The following is a 14,717-nucleotide window of genomic DNA, read 5'->3' as shown; positions in this document are numbered from 1 at the left end:
AGATATTGGTAAAAATCTGAGACTACCTCTGAAAATGTCCTCAACAATTTTATTAATAAAAGCATAAAAACAACAGCAAGGAGATAAAGCAGTAATATGCTGGTAATACAGCTCATATTTGTTTGAGGGTGGTAATACAGTTTAACGGTGGTAGTATAGTACAACGGTTAATATTTCTTTCTGCAACATTTTATATTTGTTTGTGTGTATTTTATGTGTGACATGTGTGCAGAGATACAAGATAAATAAAAACTGTATTTTAAAATATACTTGGTAAAGGGTATATAAGATTCGGTACAGTCGAATATAGAAATCTGACTTGTTAAGTATTTCGTTTTATTTTTGCAGGGAAGTTATAAGTTTGTACTGAGGTCCCAAATGAAAGGGAATGTAGTCAATTATAAGTCGATCCTTATCAAATTTGCTAAAGAAAGTTAGTTAGTTTGGTAGTTTGGTAGTTTGGTAGTTAGTTAATTAGTTAGTTAGTTGGTTAGGTAGTTATTTAGTTAATTAGTTAGTTAGTTAGTTAGTTAGTTAGTCAGTTAGTTAGTTAGTTAGTTAGTTAGTTAGTTAGTTAGTTAGTTAGTTAGTTAGTTAGTTAGTTAGTTAGTTAGTTAGTTAGTTAGTTAGTTAGCTAGTTAGTTCGTTTGTTAGTTAGTTAGTTAGTTAGTTAGTTAGTTAGTTAGTTAGTTAGTTAGTTAGTTAGTTCGTTAGTTAGTTCGTTAGCTAGTTAGTTAGTTGCATCCAAAAAATATTTTAAATTTAAATTTCTAACTGCTCTGTAACCCAATTTCCACAATTTCGTCCTGGCGTTATCTATACAACATGAAATTATAAAATTGTCAGTTGCATTTCAAACATCTAATGTTCTTGTCACAAAAAATATAATATTTCTATTAAGTTCTTTCCATCTACGCAAACATTGTTCAACAGTGCGAATAATGGTTAAAGGCAAGATATAAATCATACGCCTCAGTTCATTATACCCTTCTGTATTATTTAGGAAAAATATTAAAATGACATTGAAAAGTGTAGGAGGAGATAAGGAATAAGAATGAAAGAACATAATAATCTATAAGGAACAATTTGACGACCATTTCTAAGAAAATATATACTAAGAAAATATATACTCTTACTGCCTTAATCATAATAATTTATCAAAGATTTATATAACAAAATTTTTATGAAAGTTTGTGTTATAAACCTTTTATAAATTGTTATGAATAAGTCACTTAAAAAATACAAATTTAGTAGGAATTTATGTTTGTATGTAATACACATTAAACAATTGATATATAATAAACTATATATCAAACCATTGACAGGAAAGCGTATAATTTATTTTGATCCAAAATTTTAAATACTCAACCGTAAATTGTGTTTGACCGTAATTAGGTTTGTTTAATAAAACTTTTTTATTTTTTTTAAATTGTGTTAAACACAAATTATGTTGGTTTCTTAAAAAAAAAATTGACAAAATTTAATAAAAAAAATTCTCAACTGTAAATTTATCCTTTGCTAGTGTTGTTGCTTAACCTTAATTTTGTTACACTAACCTTTTAGAAGTAATATTTCGGCAAAGATTTTTCGTAACACGTGCACTTTGGAATTTAATACAAAAGGTATTTTTTCTTTTTTCTGTTTTGCTTTCCAAGAGGATTGACATTTTTGTTAATTTGTAAGTCGATTTATCATTCGCATAGTTCTTAAATATTATCTAAATCTTTAATTAATTGTGCTTTAAATATAAATTGTAAAACGTGTAGTGTAATTTTGTGTCCCAGGGGATTTTTAATTATTAACAATTAAAATGCCAGAGTTTAATTCAAATAATTTAAATTTCTTACAAGTAGTTGTACAATATACATTTAATTTTTCTTCAATTATTTTGATTACTTTTCGAAACCATGGATAAGGGGGGGGGGAGGTTTTAAATTGGGAAATGTTGTCTTCTTTTCTATTTCATTTTTAAGTTTTATTTTTCTTTTATCTAAATTACATTTTTTAGTTTATTTTCACTTTAGGGATATTATAAGGCAGTTAATGTAGTAGATGAATACAAACATATAAGAAAGTGTATTTTCGAAATGCCGTTTTGATTATTATATTTAAAAAGATTTTTTGTTCAAAAACTAAGTTTTTATAACTAAAAAATCAAACAGAATTATGATTCTTATATTCTCGATTCAAAAGCTTTTTTGGTACCTTCTTAACCGCTTAACTTTTCATTATCTTATATTAAATTATATATTAACTACCCTAATAACTTAGGGATATCTATTTAAAAAAGTTTTTGTATTTTTGGTCATTATACACAGCTCATGATCAAAGGTCACCATTAAAATACAAACAAAAAATTCCTTAAAATGACCCAATTAAAAAAAATTAAAAATTAAAAAGCAAAAATAAAAAAACTGTGATGGTTTTGATGACATTTCAAATACATTTTGAACTCATACTCTTGGGAAACGATGACAATGTATATATTTTGCTTGCTGCCATTTGAGTTTTTTATTTATAAAAAATTGTGTTAATCAATGTCAGCGAAACCTCCCTGGGATATCAATCGAAAAAAAAGATATCAAAATATATTTTTTTGTTTTGAATTTTACAAGCACAACATAATATTCATTTTTAACACTCACTTGACAGAAATTTACCACCCAATGTTTTGTTGAATGGTTTAAAAGAAAAAAAATACGAGATACATTATGTCGATATTTTTTTTAACAAAGGCACTAAGCGTTGTTAAGGCCAAAATTTTAAATATAAACATTTTTGACTTACTGCCATGTTGCCTTTCATTTATGTGCCTTTTACCTAAAAGAACAAAATAATAAGATAAACTAATTTATGTAATAAGCTGTGAAATCAACCGAGAAAATGGCATTAAAGTATTTGTTCAAAAATTTATGTCGGTAGTAATTTGAAACTTTAAGCCGCAGGAAGTGAAAAAAAATTATTTATGAATTTTGTTTGTAGAAGGAAAATAAAGCAGATAAACGGACATGATGGTTGTTGTGTTTTCATGAACTAACTAACTAATTAACTAACTAACTAACTAACTAACTAACTAACTAACTAACTAACTAACTAACTAACTAACTAACTAACTAACTAACTAACTAACTAACTAACTCGATAAACATTGTTTATACATTTACTCGTAAAGGAAACTGATGTGTCTGGTACTTTTTCGAAATAAGTAGTTTTAGATGGTGAACATAATTATCTATAGTGTAGACCATAAACTGATCTATAGTTCAGATCATAGGCTGATCTATAGTCTAGGCTGTTTTATGGTCCAGACTAAAGATTCGTTTATAATCAAGATTATAGGCTTATCTAAAGCTCAGATTATAGGTCATAGTCCAGACTAATGGCTAATCTATAGTCCAGACCATAGGTATTTTGCTTCTATTAAACCCTATGGGTCTATGCTATAGGCTGATCTATAATCCAGACTATAGACTGTTCTATTGCCCAAACTATATTCCAGTCGGTAAAATTTTTTATAGTTCATGCTATATATGGACCGATTTTAAGCATTTTCTATAGGCTTCGTCTATGGTACCATAAAAGATTATGTACAAAATTTCATAGAATTATTTCCAAAATTGCCACTTGTAGTTTGACTACAAAGTTTATATTTCTATCTATCTATTTATCTGTCTATCTATCTATCTATCTATCTATCTATCTATCTATCTATCTATCTATCTATCTATCTATCTATATATCTATCTATCTATGTATCTATCTATCTATCTATCTATCTATCTATCTAAATATCTATCTATCTATCTATTTATCAATCTATCTGTCTATCTGTCTGTCTGTCTGTCTGTCTGTCTATCTGTCTATCTGTCTATCTGTCTATCTGTCTATCTATCTATCTATCTATCTATCTATCTATCTATCTATCTATCTATCTATCTATCTATCTATCTATCTATCTATTTATCCATCTATCTATCTATCTATCTATCTATCTATCTATCTATCTATTTATCTATCTATCTATCTATCTATCTATCTATCTATCTATCTATCTATCTATCTATCTATCTATCTATCTATCTATCTATCTATCTATCTATGTATCTACCTATCTATCTATCTATCTATCTATATTATGCGTTACAGACATCAGCACAAACCCAATATATCCTCCCCACTAAAGTGGCGTACAATATAAAAAGTAACTTATTTAAACAGCAAAGCTCACATCTAACTGGGGAAATATCCAAATGTTTGTGTACAAGTATACAACAGTACATGTGTATATGACGTCAAATTTTTCTTTCTTTATCTATACTCTCTTTAGTGGGAACACTTTTTGAGAGAGATAGAATGCGAAACGAAGTCGAATTTTACGAGTGCAGCAAAACAATTTTTGAAATCAAACAATTAGTTTTTATAAATCTCTTTATCAGCTCGCAACCCAATTCTGTATTTATACGTTTAATCAATTCATTTTTTCATATTTTGTTTTTTTTTAACCAGCTGGTAAGCAAAAACTGTAAAAATGTTAAATGTATATTAAAAATTTTACTAACAAAGTTTTTTTCTAGCTATTTTAAACACTTAAAAAATCTCGAAAACATGACAACATTACCAATTCCTTCCGCAACAACAATAATTATAACACAATCTTTGGAAATGTTTCCTAATGTCAAGCAGTTTCTCGATGCTCTCGTCAAGGATACAAAAATACAGAAAAGACAAGTCGGACGATCATTTAAATATAGTGAAGATAAAAAGAGAATGAGTTGTCATTATGAATATGAAGTTTTTGTGAATTATTTTATACAAAAACATTTATCCAATCAATTTAAAATAGAAGTTATAGATCCAAATGCCGAAGAGATTTTAAAAAATCCCAATAATTACATAGTTGATGACATTATGGCAAATTCAATTAAAGAGCATTATGAAATTTTTAAAGATCCAAACACCAAGGCCATGGATATAATTAAAAGTATTAAAATTGTGGCACTATCAAGTCTAATAACAAATAACCGCCTTAGACCGAAAAGTGATTATACAGTGAACAAGGATAATTTGCTAGAAATAATAGATTATTTTCAAAAGGTTCCCCATAAATCTGTCATCTTAAAACCCCAACTAGATTGTGATTTTTTTACAGCCGAAGCCGATATGATATTTGATGATGAAGCAATATATGTAATAACTTCTTCTAAATCTGAATCCCTTTCATTGTATGGGTCGGACATAGCGTTAAGTGGAATTTATCTAACGATTATCCATGGATTTGGTTTCTATAAGAAAACGGGTAACAAAATAAAACAAATCAAAATCTACAATACATTATTGGGTGTAGAGTTTTCAATTGAATTGAAAAATATCGATTACGAATTATTCGAAGAAGTTCTTAGGCGAGATGTTGCAGTCTATGGACGTGTTGAGCTCGAAAAAAGGTCAAAGTTACCAATTCCTATAGCAAGCAGAATAGCACTAACAAGTTTGGATACGTTTCCTAATGTCAAGCTGTTTTTCGAAGATCTAATTAAAGATACAACAATCGAGGAACGACAAGTTGGAAGATCATTTCAACATAGTAAAGATGTAAAGAGAAATCGTTATTTTTCAGCCTATGAATTTTTGTGAATTATTTTATACGAAAATATTTATCCAATAAATATAATATAGACATAATGGATACATTAACTGAAAATATTTTAAATAAACCAAGTAATTACATCATTGGTAAAAATGTCACATTGCGCGATTTAATTACAGAGCATTATGAAATTTTTAAAGATCCAAACACTAAGGCTATGGACATAATTAAAAGTATTAAAATAGTATCACTATCAAGTCTTATATCAGCTCGCAACGATATACCACAAAATGATTATACTGTGAACGAGGATAATTTGTTAGATATTATACAGTATTTGGAAAAGCTTTCCTATAAGTCTGTCATTCTTAATCCCCAACTCGATTGTGATTATTTTACTGCAGATGCCGACTTGATATTTGATGATGACGTAATATATGAAATAAAAACCTCTCAATATAAATCTCTTTCATGTTACGAATCGAACCTACCGTTACGTAGATTTTATCTAACGATTATCCATGGTTTTGGTTTCTATAAGAAATCGCATAAGAAAGTAAAAAAATTCAAAATCTACAATCCACTATTGGGAAAAGAGTTTTCAATTGAATTGGATAACATTGATTACAAGTTATTCGAAGAAACTCTTAGGCAAGATGTTGCAGTCTATAGTTGCGGTCAGCACGATTATATAACCAAACTTCTGAACACTAATAAATAAGTTATATAAATCATAAGTCAGCGAATCGAAAAAAGAGTTGATAGTCTATAGTTTGACTATAGACCTGTATACAATTTCAAATCATACAAGTTAATAGTTTGTCTAAAGACCAGTCTACAGTTTGACTATAGACTAGTCTATAGTTTGACTACAGACTAGTCTATAGATTGACTATACACCGGTCTATAATATAAGGTATAGAGCAATCTGCAGTCTTTAATATAAACCAATATACAGTCTTTGATATTGACCAATCTATAGTCTTTACTATAGACCTGTCTATAGTCTTTACTATAGATCTGTCTATAGTCTACTATAGACCTGTCTATAGTCTACTATAGACCTGTCTATAGTCTTTACTATAGACCTGTCTAAAGTATTTACTGTAGACCTTTCTATAGTCTTTACTATAGACCTGTCTATAGTCTTTACTATAGACCTGTCTATAGTCTTTACTATAGACCTGTCTATAGTCTTTACTATAGACCTGTCTATAGTCTTTACTATAGACCTATCTATAGTCTTTACTATAGACCAGTCTATAGTCTTTACTATAGACCTGTCTATAGTCTTTACTATAGACCTGTCTATAGTCTTTACTACTGACCTGTCTATAGTCTTTACTATAGACCTGTCTATAGTCTTTACTATAGACCTGTCTATAGTCTTTACTATAGACCTGTCTATAGCCTTTACTATAGACCTGTCTATAGTCTTTACTATAGACCTGTCTATAGTCCTTACTATAGACCTGTCTATAGTCTTTACTATAGACCTGTCTATAGTCCTTACTATAGACCTGTCTATAGTCTTTACTATAGACCTGTCTATAGTCTTTACTATACACTTGTCTATAGTCTTTACTATACACCTGTCTATAGTATTTACTATACACCTGTCTATAGTATTTACTATACACCTGTCTATAGTCTTTACTATACACCTGTCTATAGTCTTTACTATAAACAAATATATAGTCTTGACTATAGACCAATTTATAATATTGACTATAGACCAATCTATAGTATTGACTAAGTATAGACCAATCTGTAGTATTGATGACGTAATTATAGCATAAAAAGTTCAAATCGGGAGGTACGGTTGTATGGGGGCTAGGTGAAATAATGGACCGATTTCAACCATTTTCAATAGGCTTCGTCTTTGTGCTAAAGAACATGCTTGGTCCAAATTTCATCAAATTATCTTTAAAATTGCGGCCTGTACCTTGCGCACAAGGTTTACATGGACAGCCAGCCGGACAGACGGACGGACAGACGGACGGACGGACGGACATGTCTTAATCGACTCAAAAAATGATTCTGAATCGATCGGTATACTTTAAGGTTGATATTGGACCAATATTTTTGTATGTTACAAACATTAGCTCAAACGTATAATACCCTCCCCACTATAGTGGTGTAGGGTATAATGATTTAGTAGATAGGATTTAATGAATTCATTTTAATAATTGATAATTAATTCAATTATTAAAATAAATTTTATTAAAATTTTAATATGCATTTTTTGGGACAAGGTAAACTATACTTTAAATTTTTTTAGAAAAAATTTTGTTTAGAAAAGCTTCTCTAGAAATATTGTTCTATAGAATGTTTTTCTTTAGAAATGTTTGTTTGTGGAAATAAATTATAATATCTCTACTGAATGGTCATATAACCTCCTTAATGTATTCCCATCGAAATCGACTCAGAACCACTTTCTGAGTAAATTTTGCTATGTATGTCTGTCTGTTCATCCGAGCTTCAAACTACAGTTAGCTATTTTCTAGATAATTTTTTTGGCAATGCCCTTCTTTTGTTCCTATTAAAAACATGATTAAAATAGCTTCACTATTTCGCCTAGACCCTATACAACCGCAGACCCCGAATTGGGCTTCTGAGCTCATAAATATGTAAAATATTCTTTCAAAAAAAAAATGAAACTAAATGATACTGCTGATTTTCAAAATGATCGAATTTCTCCTACAAAGTACCATTTAAAAAAATGTCCTGTAGTTAAAATTTTACGCTAATAATACAATGAAAATCTTTAATATACATAGAAGTAAATATCTCTACCAAAATTTATACGGATAAGCCTATATAACTTTCAGCCCTCATACAAGCTTTTGAGGAAATTTTCTCTATAAAATGTTCAGATGTCTTCTTGAAAAAGCTTCTGTATAAACATGTTTCTTTAAAAAAAAATTTAAAAACATTTTTTTTATTTACTTCTTACTAAAAATTGTTTCTTTAGAAAATTTTATTTACAAAAATTTATCTACAGAAAGCTTTCATAAAAAAAGTTTTTCTATAGAATATTTTCTTTATAATAGTTTCTCTAGAGACATATTTTTATACCCTTCACCTTCGTGAGAAGGGTATATATAAGTTTGTCATTCCGTTTGTAATTTCTATAATATAATTTTCCGACCTTATAAAGTATATATATACTGGATCCTTATAGATAGCGGAGACGATTAAGCCATTTCCGTCTGTCTGTCCGTCCGTCTGTCTATCTGTTGAAATCAGTTTTTAGAGGTCCCCAGATATCGGCGAGATCCGAATAATAATTCAGTTAGACATGCTTTTGAGAAGATCGCTATTTAAAATCAGCAAAATTGGTCTATAAATAACGGAGATGTGAGCAAAAATTCGAGACAACCTCTGAAAATTTCATCAAAAAAGCCACATTTTTTTCATGCTTTGTTAAAAAAGCAACAACAACACTGTGAATTGGATAAATATGTATATGTGCGTGTGGAGATGTATTTGGTTTTATTCAGCTGTGTATTTTTTTGTATGTTTGGATGCTGTTCTGTTCTCACGAATAGAATGGTAATACAGTTTGACGGTGGTATTACAGTACAACGGTTAATATTTCATTCTGCTATAGTTTATATTTGTTTGTGTGTATGTTATGTGTGACATGTGTGCAGATATACAAAATAAATAAAAACTGTTTTTTAAAACATACTTAGTGAAGGGTATATAAGATTCGGCACAGCCGAATATAGAAATATTACTTGTTTTTTTACTGAAGTTTCTAAACAGAGAATTTTCTTTAGAAAAGTTTCGCCATAAAATGTTTAAATGCCTTTAAAAAAAAACACATCTGGGAAGACTAAAGTAATGAAATGGGGTTTTAGTCCTACTATAACAAATTGGCTTTAAAAAGGTGTAATTACACAAATGGAAGATTATACATGATCATCGGACGTGATTGATTGCATTTCAGAGACAGATCCCAGACCGAACGTCATGGTCAAGCGAAACATTAGATCAAATACCAGTAGAAATTCGTTGCCACGCTGATGGCACCCACAGGGCTTAATTTGTTTACCTACAATCCATTTGATGGAATATTATTCTAGAAGGATGAATTAAGGTTTACGTCATAAGGGTATCAGGCTGCAAGGGAGTAGTCGGCAACGAAAGTGCGAATGTAACTGATTTAAAGAGAAGAGAACTCGAGTTAGTTAACCTAATGACTGCAAAACCTTTCGACGCTGAATTCAAACTATAAGTGAGAGAGTCCCATAAGGCCTCTTAGAATAATGAAACGATGGGCAGAATCACAAAGAACGGGTCTCCTCAAAATGAGCATATTGTTATTGTGGTACGTATTCTGTGTGAACACACAGGATTAAGAGCACATACATATATACAAAGTTGGACGTGCGGATTCAAAGGATATAGAGGATGTAAAGAACATGTGTTATTTCGGAAATAACACTCCTCATTAAAATTAATTCGAAAATTCTTAAAAATAACGTCCCGAAAACTGTATTTGTACATAGAATATTTTTTGTTATAGTTTCACTACAAAAGGTTTTCTTAGGAAAGTTTCTAAAGAGAAAGTTTTCTTTAACTTTTTAGAAAACTTTCTCAATAAAATTTTTTAATGTCTTTTTAAAAAAATGTTCTCTATAGAAATTTTTCTTTGAAAATTTATCTTTTTGCTAAAAATTTTTTCTTTAAAAAGTTTAATGTATCTATGAAAGCTTTCTTTAAAGTTTAAACATAAAATATTTTCTTTATAATAATTTTTCTGACAATTTCCTTTAGAAAAGTTTCTGTACAGAAATTGAAATTAGTTACTTTAAACAAAGGTTTTTTACAAGTTTCTCTTTTCTGAAAAAATTTTTCTTTTATAAAATTTCTTTCTTCTTTCTATTAAAAACATCTTTAGGAAAAGCTCTTGGTTGGTATTAACCTAAAATGTTTTTATTTTTAACTATAGTCATCAAAAATCTTCATTTACATAAAACTAAATCATTTGTAACTAATATATTGCTAATTTACATACTAACACAAATATTTGTCTCTACACTTTTAATGATAATTGTTACAAAATATTTATGTAACATGTGTATAACATTTACTTAAATATCTTTGCTTTTTTTATCCAATTACAAAACAGCAAACAACAAAATATGTAAATATTGATATTAATCATATTTATATGTAAAATAAAATTCCAATAAATGTTTATGATAACTTTTATCAATATAATTGTATTATTTTGATGAAATATTAAGGCAATAAATAAAATATATATATAATATAAATAGTCTAGACAAAGAATATTTTTGTCCATAGAAAGATTGAATTTTCTAGGTTTTATTTATTTTGTTGTGATCTATGTTGTTTTTATGTGAAGAATAGCTAAAACATACATACATATACATATTTTTCCTCAATATTTAAAAACGTATGAAAGTAATTGTGTTGAAGGAAAAAAAAAGTAGAAAGTTATAGTCGTTCGAGGCCGACCATATGCACCTGTTACAAAGAAAAAATGTAATTTAATAAAAAAGCATTTAGGTTAAATTTTTCCTTAAGCCATTTATTGTTGAATAAAATTGTGGACTTTTAAGTAAAAGTGGGTATTTTTATTGAACTTGGATTTGCATATTTCTGTCGTGTATTCATATTAAACAGAATTATGAATTTCAAAGACCTATTCGACGGCTTCAGTTTTATGGAACTAGGCTTCGTCCCTGGGAGAATACAAGAGCATGTACCAATTTTTATTTAATTATCTTCAAAATTGCGATCTGTATTTCAATTAAAGTTTAATTACAAACTCTATTCGGGGGTTTAGTTTTATGGGGGCTAAATAAAATATTGGACTAATCTTAACTATTTCCAAAAGAGTTCCGTCTTCTATACCATAGAAGGTCATGTGCCAAATTTCATTGAATTATCTCCAGAATTGTGAACTTTAGTTTGATTACAAGGTTTCATTATCTCCAAAATAGCCACCTGAAGTTTGAATTCAAGGCCTATTCGGAGGTTTAGTTGTTAGGAGGCTAGGTGAAATAGTGGACCGATCTTATCTTTGCCCCTGGGACAATAAAAGAGCGTGTATCAAATTTCATTAAATTATCTTCAAAATTGCGACCTGTAGTTTGATCACAAGGTTTACATGGACGGATGGACGGAAAATTATTCTAAGCCGATTGGTAAAGGTGGGTAAAGGACCAATATTATTTTGTGTTACAAACATCAGCACAAACCCAATATAGCTACTAAAGTGCTGTAGGGTATACAAATAAACAAAGTAAAACATTTCGTATTTATATTAGGTCTACGATGCGTATACTTAATATCGCACAAGACACATAGTGCTCATACGCTAAGTGGTACTTATTGTGGTGAGTAACGTATATATATTTGTTAACTGAAATTAAGTGTAGAGTTTGCATTTAAGTACCCTAATAGGTGTGTTGGTATTATGGAAATGCAAAAAAAAGAAATATTCGTATTTAACCAAAGACTAATTTTGTGTAAATATTTTACTACACTAGAGAAAAATCGCGTCATAAAAATATTATTACTTTTTTATTTAGCTACCTTTTGTTTACTTTAATATTGCTTTTTTTACCCAAATTTGTCTGGATTTTATGAAATGTAATCAACTGTGTCATTAAGAATTTTATAAAATTAATTTTTTTACTTTAATCATTTTTATAAAAAAAGAAAAGTTATATTTTTAAACTTTATTTAAGTATCTTGAAAATTGCGATCTGTAGTGTATGCACAAGCTTTACGTGGACATAGAGACAAATAGGCGGTTAGACAGGCGGTCAGAAAAACCGCCTGTCTTTTTAAATTCTGTTTTTAATTAGTCATAATTTAAAGAACATTTGCTTTAGAGAACTTCCTCTCTTTATAAAGGTTTTATTAGATAAATTTCTTTATAAAAAGTTTTATTTTGAAATTTACTTTATAAAAATGTTTATTTAGAGAACTTTTGATTAAGAAACGATTTCTTTAAAAAGTTCATAATTATAAAGTTTTTTTAGAATTTATCTATATATGTGTTCTTTAAGCTATTTTTCTATAGAAAATTGTCTTTAGAAAAGTTTTTCATTTCAAATACTTAAATGATTCTTTTGTAAGGAATCAAATATATTAAAGAGATAGTATTATTGGTTTCTCTTTGAAGTTATTGTTTCAACATTCCTCTATGGAAAGTTTTCTTTAAAGTGTTTATTTTTACAGAGTGTTCTATAGAAGAATTCATGTTCATGATTTTCTTTTCAAATAGAATAGGATTTTTCTATAGAAAATTTTCTTTAAAACATGTTTCTATTGAAAGTTTTATTTAGAAAAATTTCTTTACAAGAGTTTATCAACAAAAGTATTTTATAAGATATTTTTTTCTATAGAAAATTGTTTTAAGATAAATTTTTCTTTTAAAAAGTTTAAAAATTCGTTAGAGGAAGTACTTATATATTTTATAAATTTTTTTCTATATAAAATTTCATTTAAAAAAAACTTTTAAGGCAAAGCATTCTATAAACGTTTTCTTTTAAAGAATGTTTTCTAAAGAAAAGTACAATAGATGATTTTCTTAAAAGGAAAGTTTTATATAAAAGGTTTTTATTTTCAAGAGAATTTATTCTTTCTTTTAAAAATTTATTTTAAGCTTCTGAGTTTCTCTATAGTAAGCTTTTTATCAAGGTTTCTCGCTGTAAAGTTTTTTTTAAAGGTTTTTCTATAGAAAAATTTTTTTTAGATTTTTTTTGAAAAGTTTACAGAAACATTTTCTAATAGTTTTTATTTAGGAACTTTTCTTTATAAACATTTCTTTATTAAAATCTTTATTTTAGGAATGTTTCTTTAAAGAAATCTTCCTATAGAAAATATTCTTTGACATATTTCTCTAAAAAGAGTTTTCTTAAGAATCTTGCTCTATACAAACATTCTCTAGAGAAAGTTTTCTTTATAAATATATCTCTATTGAAAATTTTATTTAGGAATGTTTTTTCAAAGAATGTTTTATGTAACATTTCTCTATAGAAAGTTTTTTTTCTATAAAAAGTTTTATTTAGGGAAGACTTTCTATGGAAAGTTTTTCCAGAAAAAGTTCTCTATGGAAAGTTTTTCCAGAAAAAGTTCTCTATAGAAATTTTTCTTTAAAAAGCTGAACTATAAAGAGTTTTCTTTAAAAATTTGTTCTATACAGAGAGTTGTTGTATAAAAGTTTTATTTAAAGAAAACTTCCTATAAAAAGCTTTTTATGTAGAAAATTTTTCCAAAAAAGAAAATTTTCTTTAGAAAAGATTTAGCCACAGAAAATTTTCTTTACAAAAGCTTGTGTAATAAAGGGTTTTAGAAAAGATCTTCTATATTACTTTATACTAGAGATTTCTCTATAAAAATTTCCCTTAAAAAAATTGAAATATTTCTGTAGAAAACTTGGAAAAATTTTCATAAAGACAATTTTCTTTCATTAAATTTTCTTTTTTTTCTTTTCTATAAAAAAGGGATTTAAAAATATTTTTTTATAGAAACTTTCGAAAGAGAAGATTTTATATAGATAGTTGTTTAAGAAAACATTTTCTATAGAAACTTTTTAAGAAAATTTCTTTATATAGAAAGGCTTTTTAAAACATATTTTTGTAAAAAGATAATTTTTGGAAAAGTTTTTCTACAGAAACTTTAGAAGGGTTTTTACACCCAAAATATAATTTTCTTGGGAAATATTTCACAAATTTTTTTTTCAATAGAAATTTTTTTTACAAATTTTTTTCAAAAGAAACTTTAAAAAATCTGTAGAGAAAATTAAACTTTTTTTACAAAATAATTTTTTATTTATTTTTTTACAAAACATTTTTTCTATAAACATTTTTGAATTAAAATTTTTTCACTCAAAAGTTTTTTTTAGAAAATTTTCTATAGAAAAGTTTTTTAAATTCTAAGAAAATTAGTTTTCTAGCAAATTCAACGTTTTATATACAAAATTTTCTCCATAATAAGTTTTCTTGAGAAAAGTTTTTTTTCTCTAGCGAATGATTTTGTAAAGAAAATTTTATAGAAAAATTAAGAAATGTCTTCTTAAAAGAGCTTTCTTTGGAAAAGATTTTCTTCTTTTATAAAAAGTTTTACTTTAAAATATCTTAGA

At 27.5% G+C, this 14,717-nt stretch overlaps 1 protein-coding gene across 1 annotated transcript; it reads left to right on the top strand.

The window, feature by feature from the left end:
• The first annotated feature begins 4,398 nt into the window (after positions 1–4,398).
• LOC124419673 lies at positions 4,399–6,808 on the top strand. Its single transcript, XM_046949971.1, has 2 exons — positions 4,399–4,509; positions 4,575–6,808. The coding sequence occupies exon 2, from the start codon at positions 4,606–4,608 to the stop codon at positions 5,629–5,631; it is 1,026 nt and encodes a 341-aa protein (XP_046805927.1). The 5' UTR covers positions 4,399–4,509; positions 4,575–4,605; the 3' UTR covers positions 5,632–6,808.
• Positions 6,809–14,717: the final 7,909 nt, after the last annotated feature.

The sequence above is a fragment of the Lucilia cuprina genome, chromosome 4, assembly GCF_022045245.1.
Source record: "Lucilia cuprina isolate Lc7/37 chromosome 4, ASM2204524v1, whole genome shotgun sequence".
NCBI classification, from domain to species: domain Eukaryota; kingdom Metazoa; phylum Arthropoda; class Insecta; order Diptera; family Calliphoridae; genus Lucilia; species Lucilia cuprina.
The sequence above is the reverse complement of the archived record's forward strand: the minus strand, read 5'-3'. Positions and strand labels throughout refer to the sequence as shown.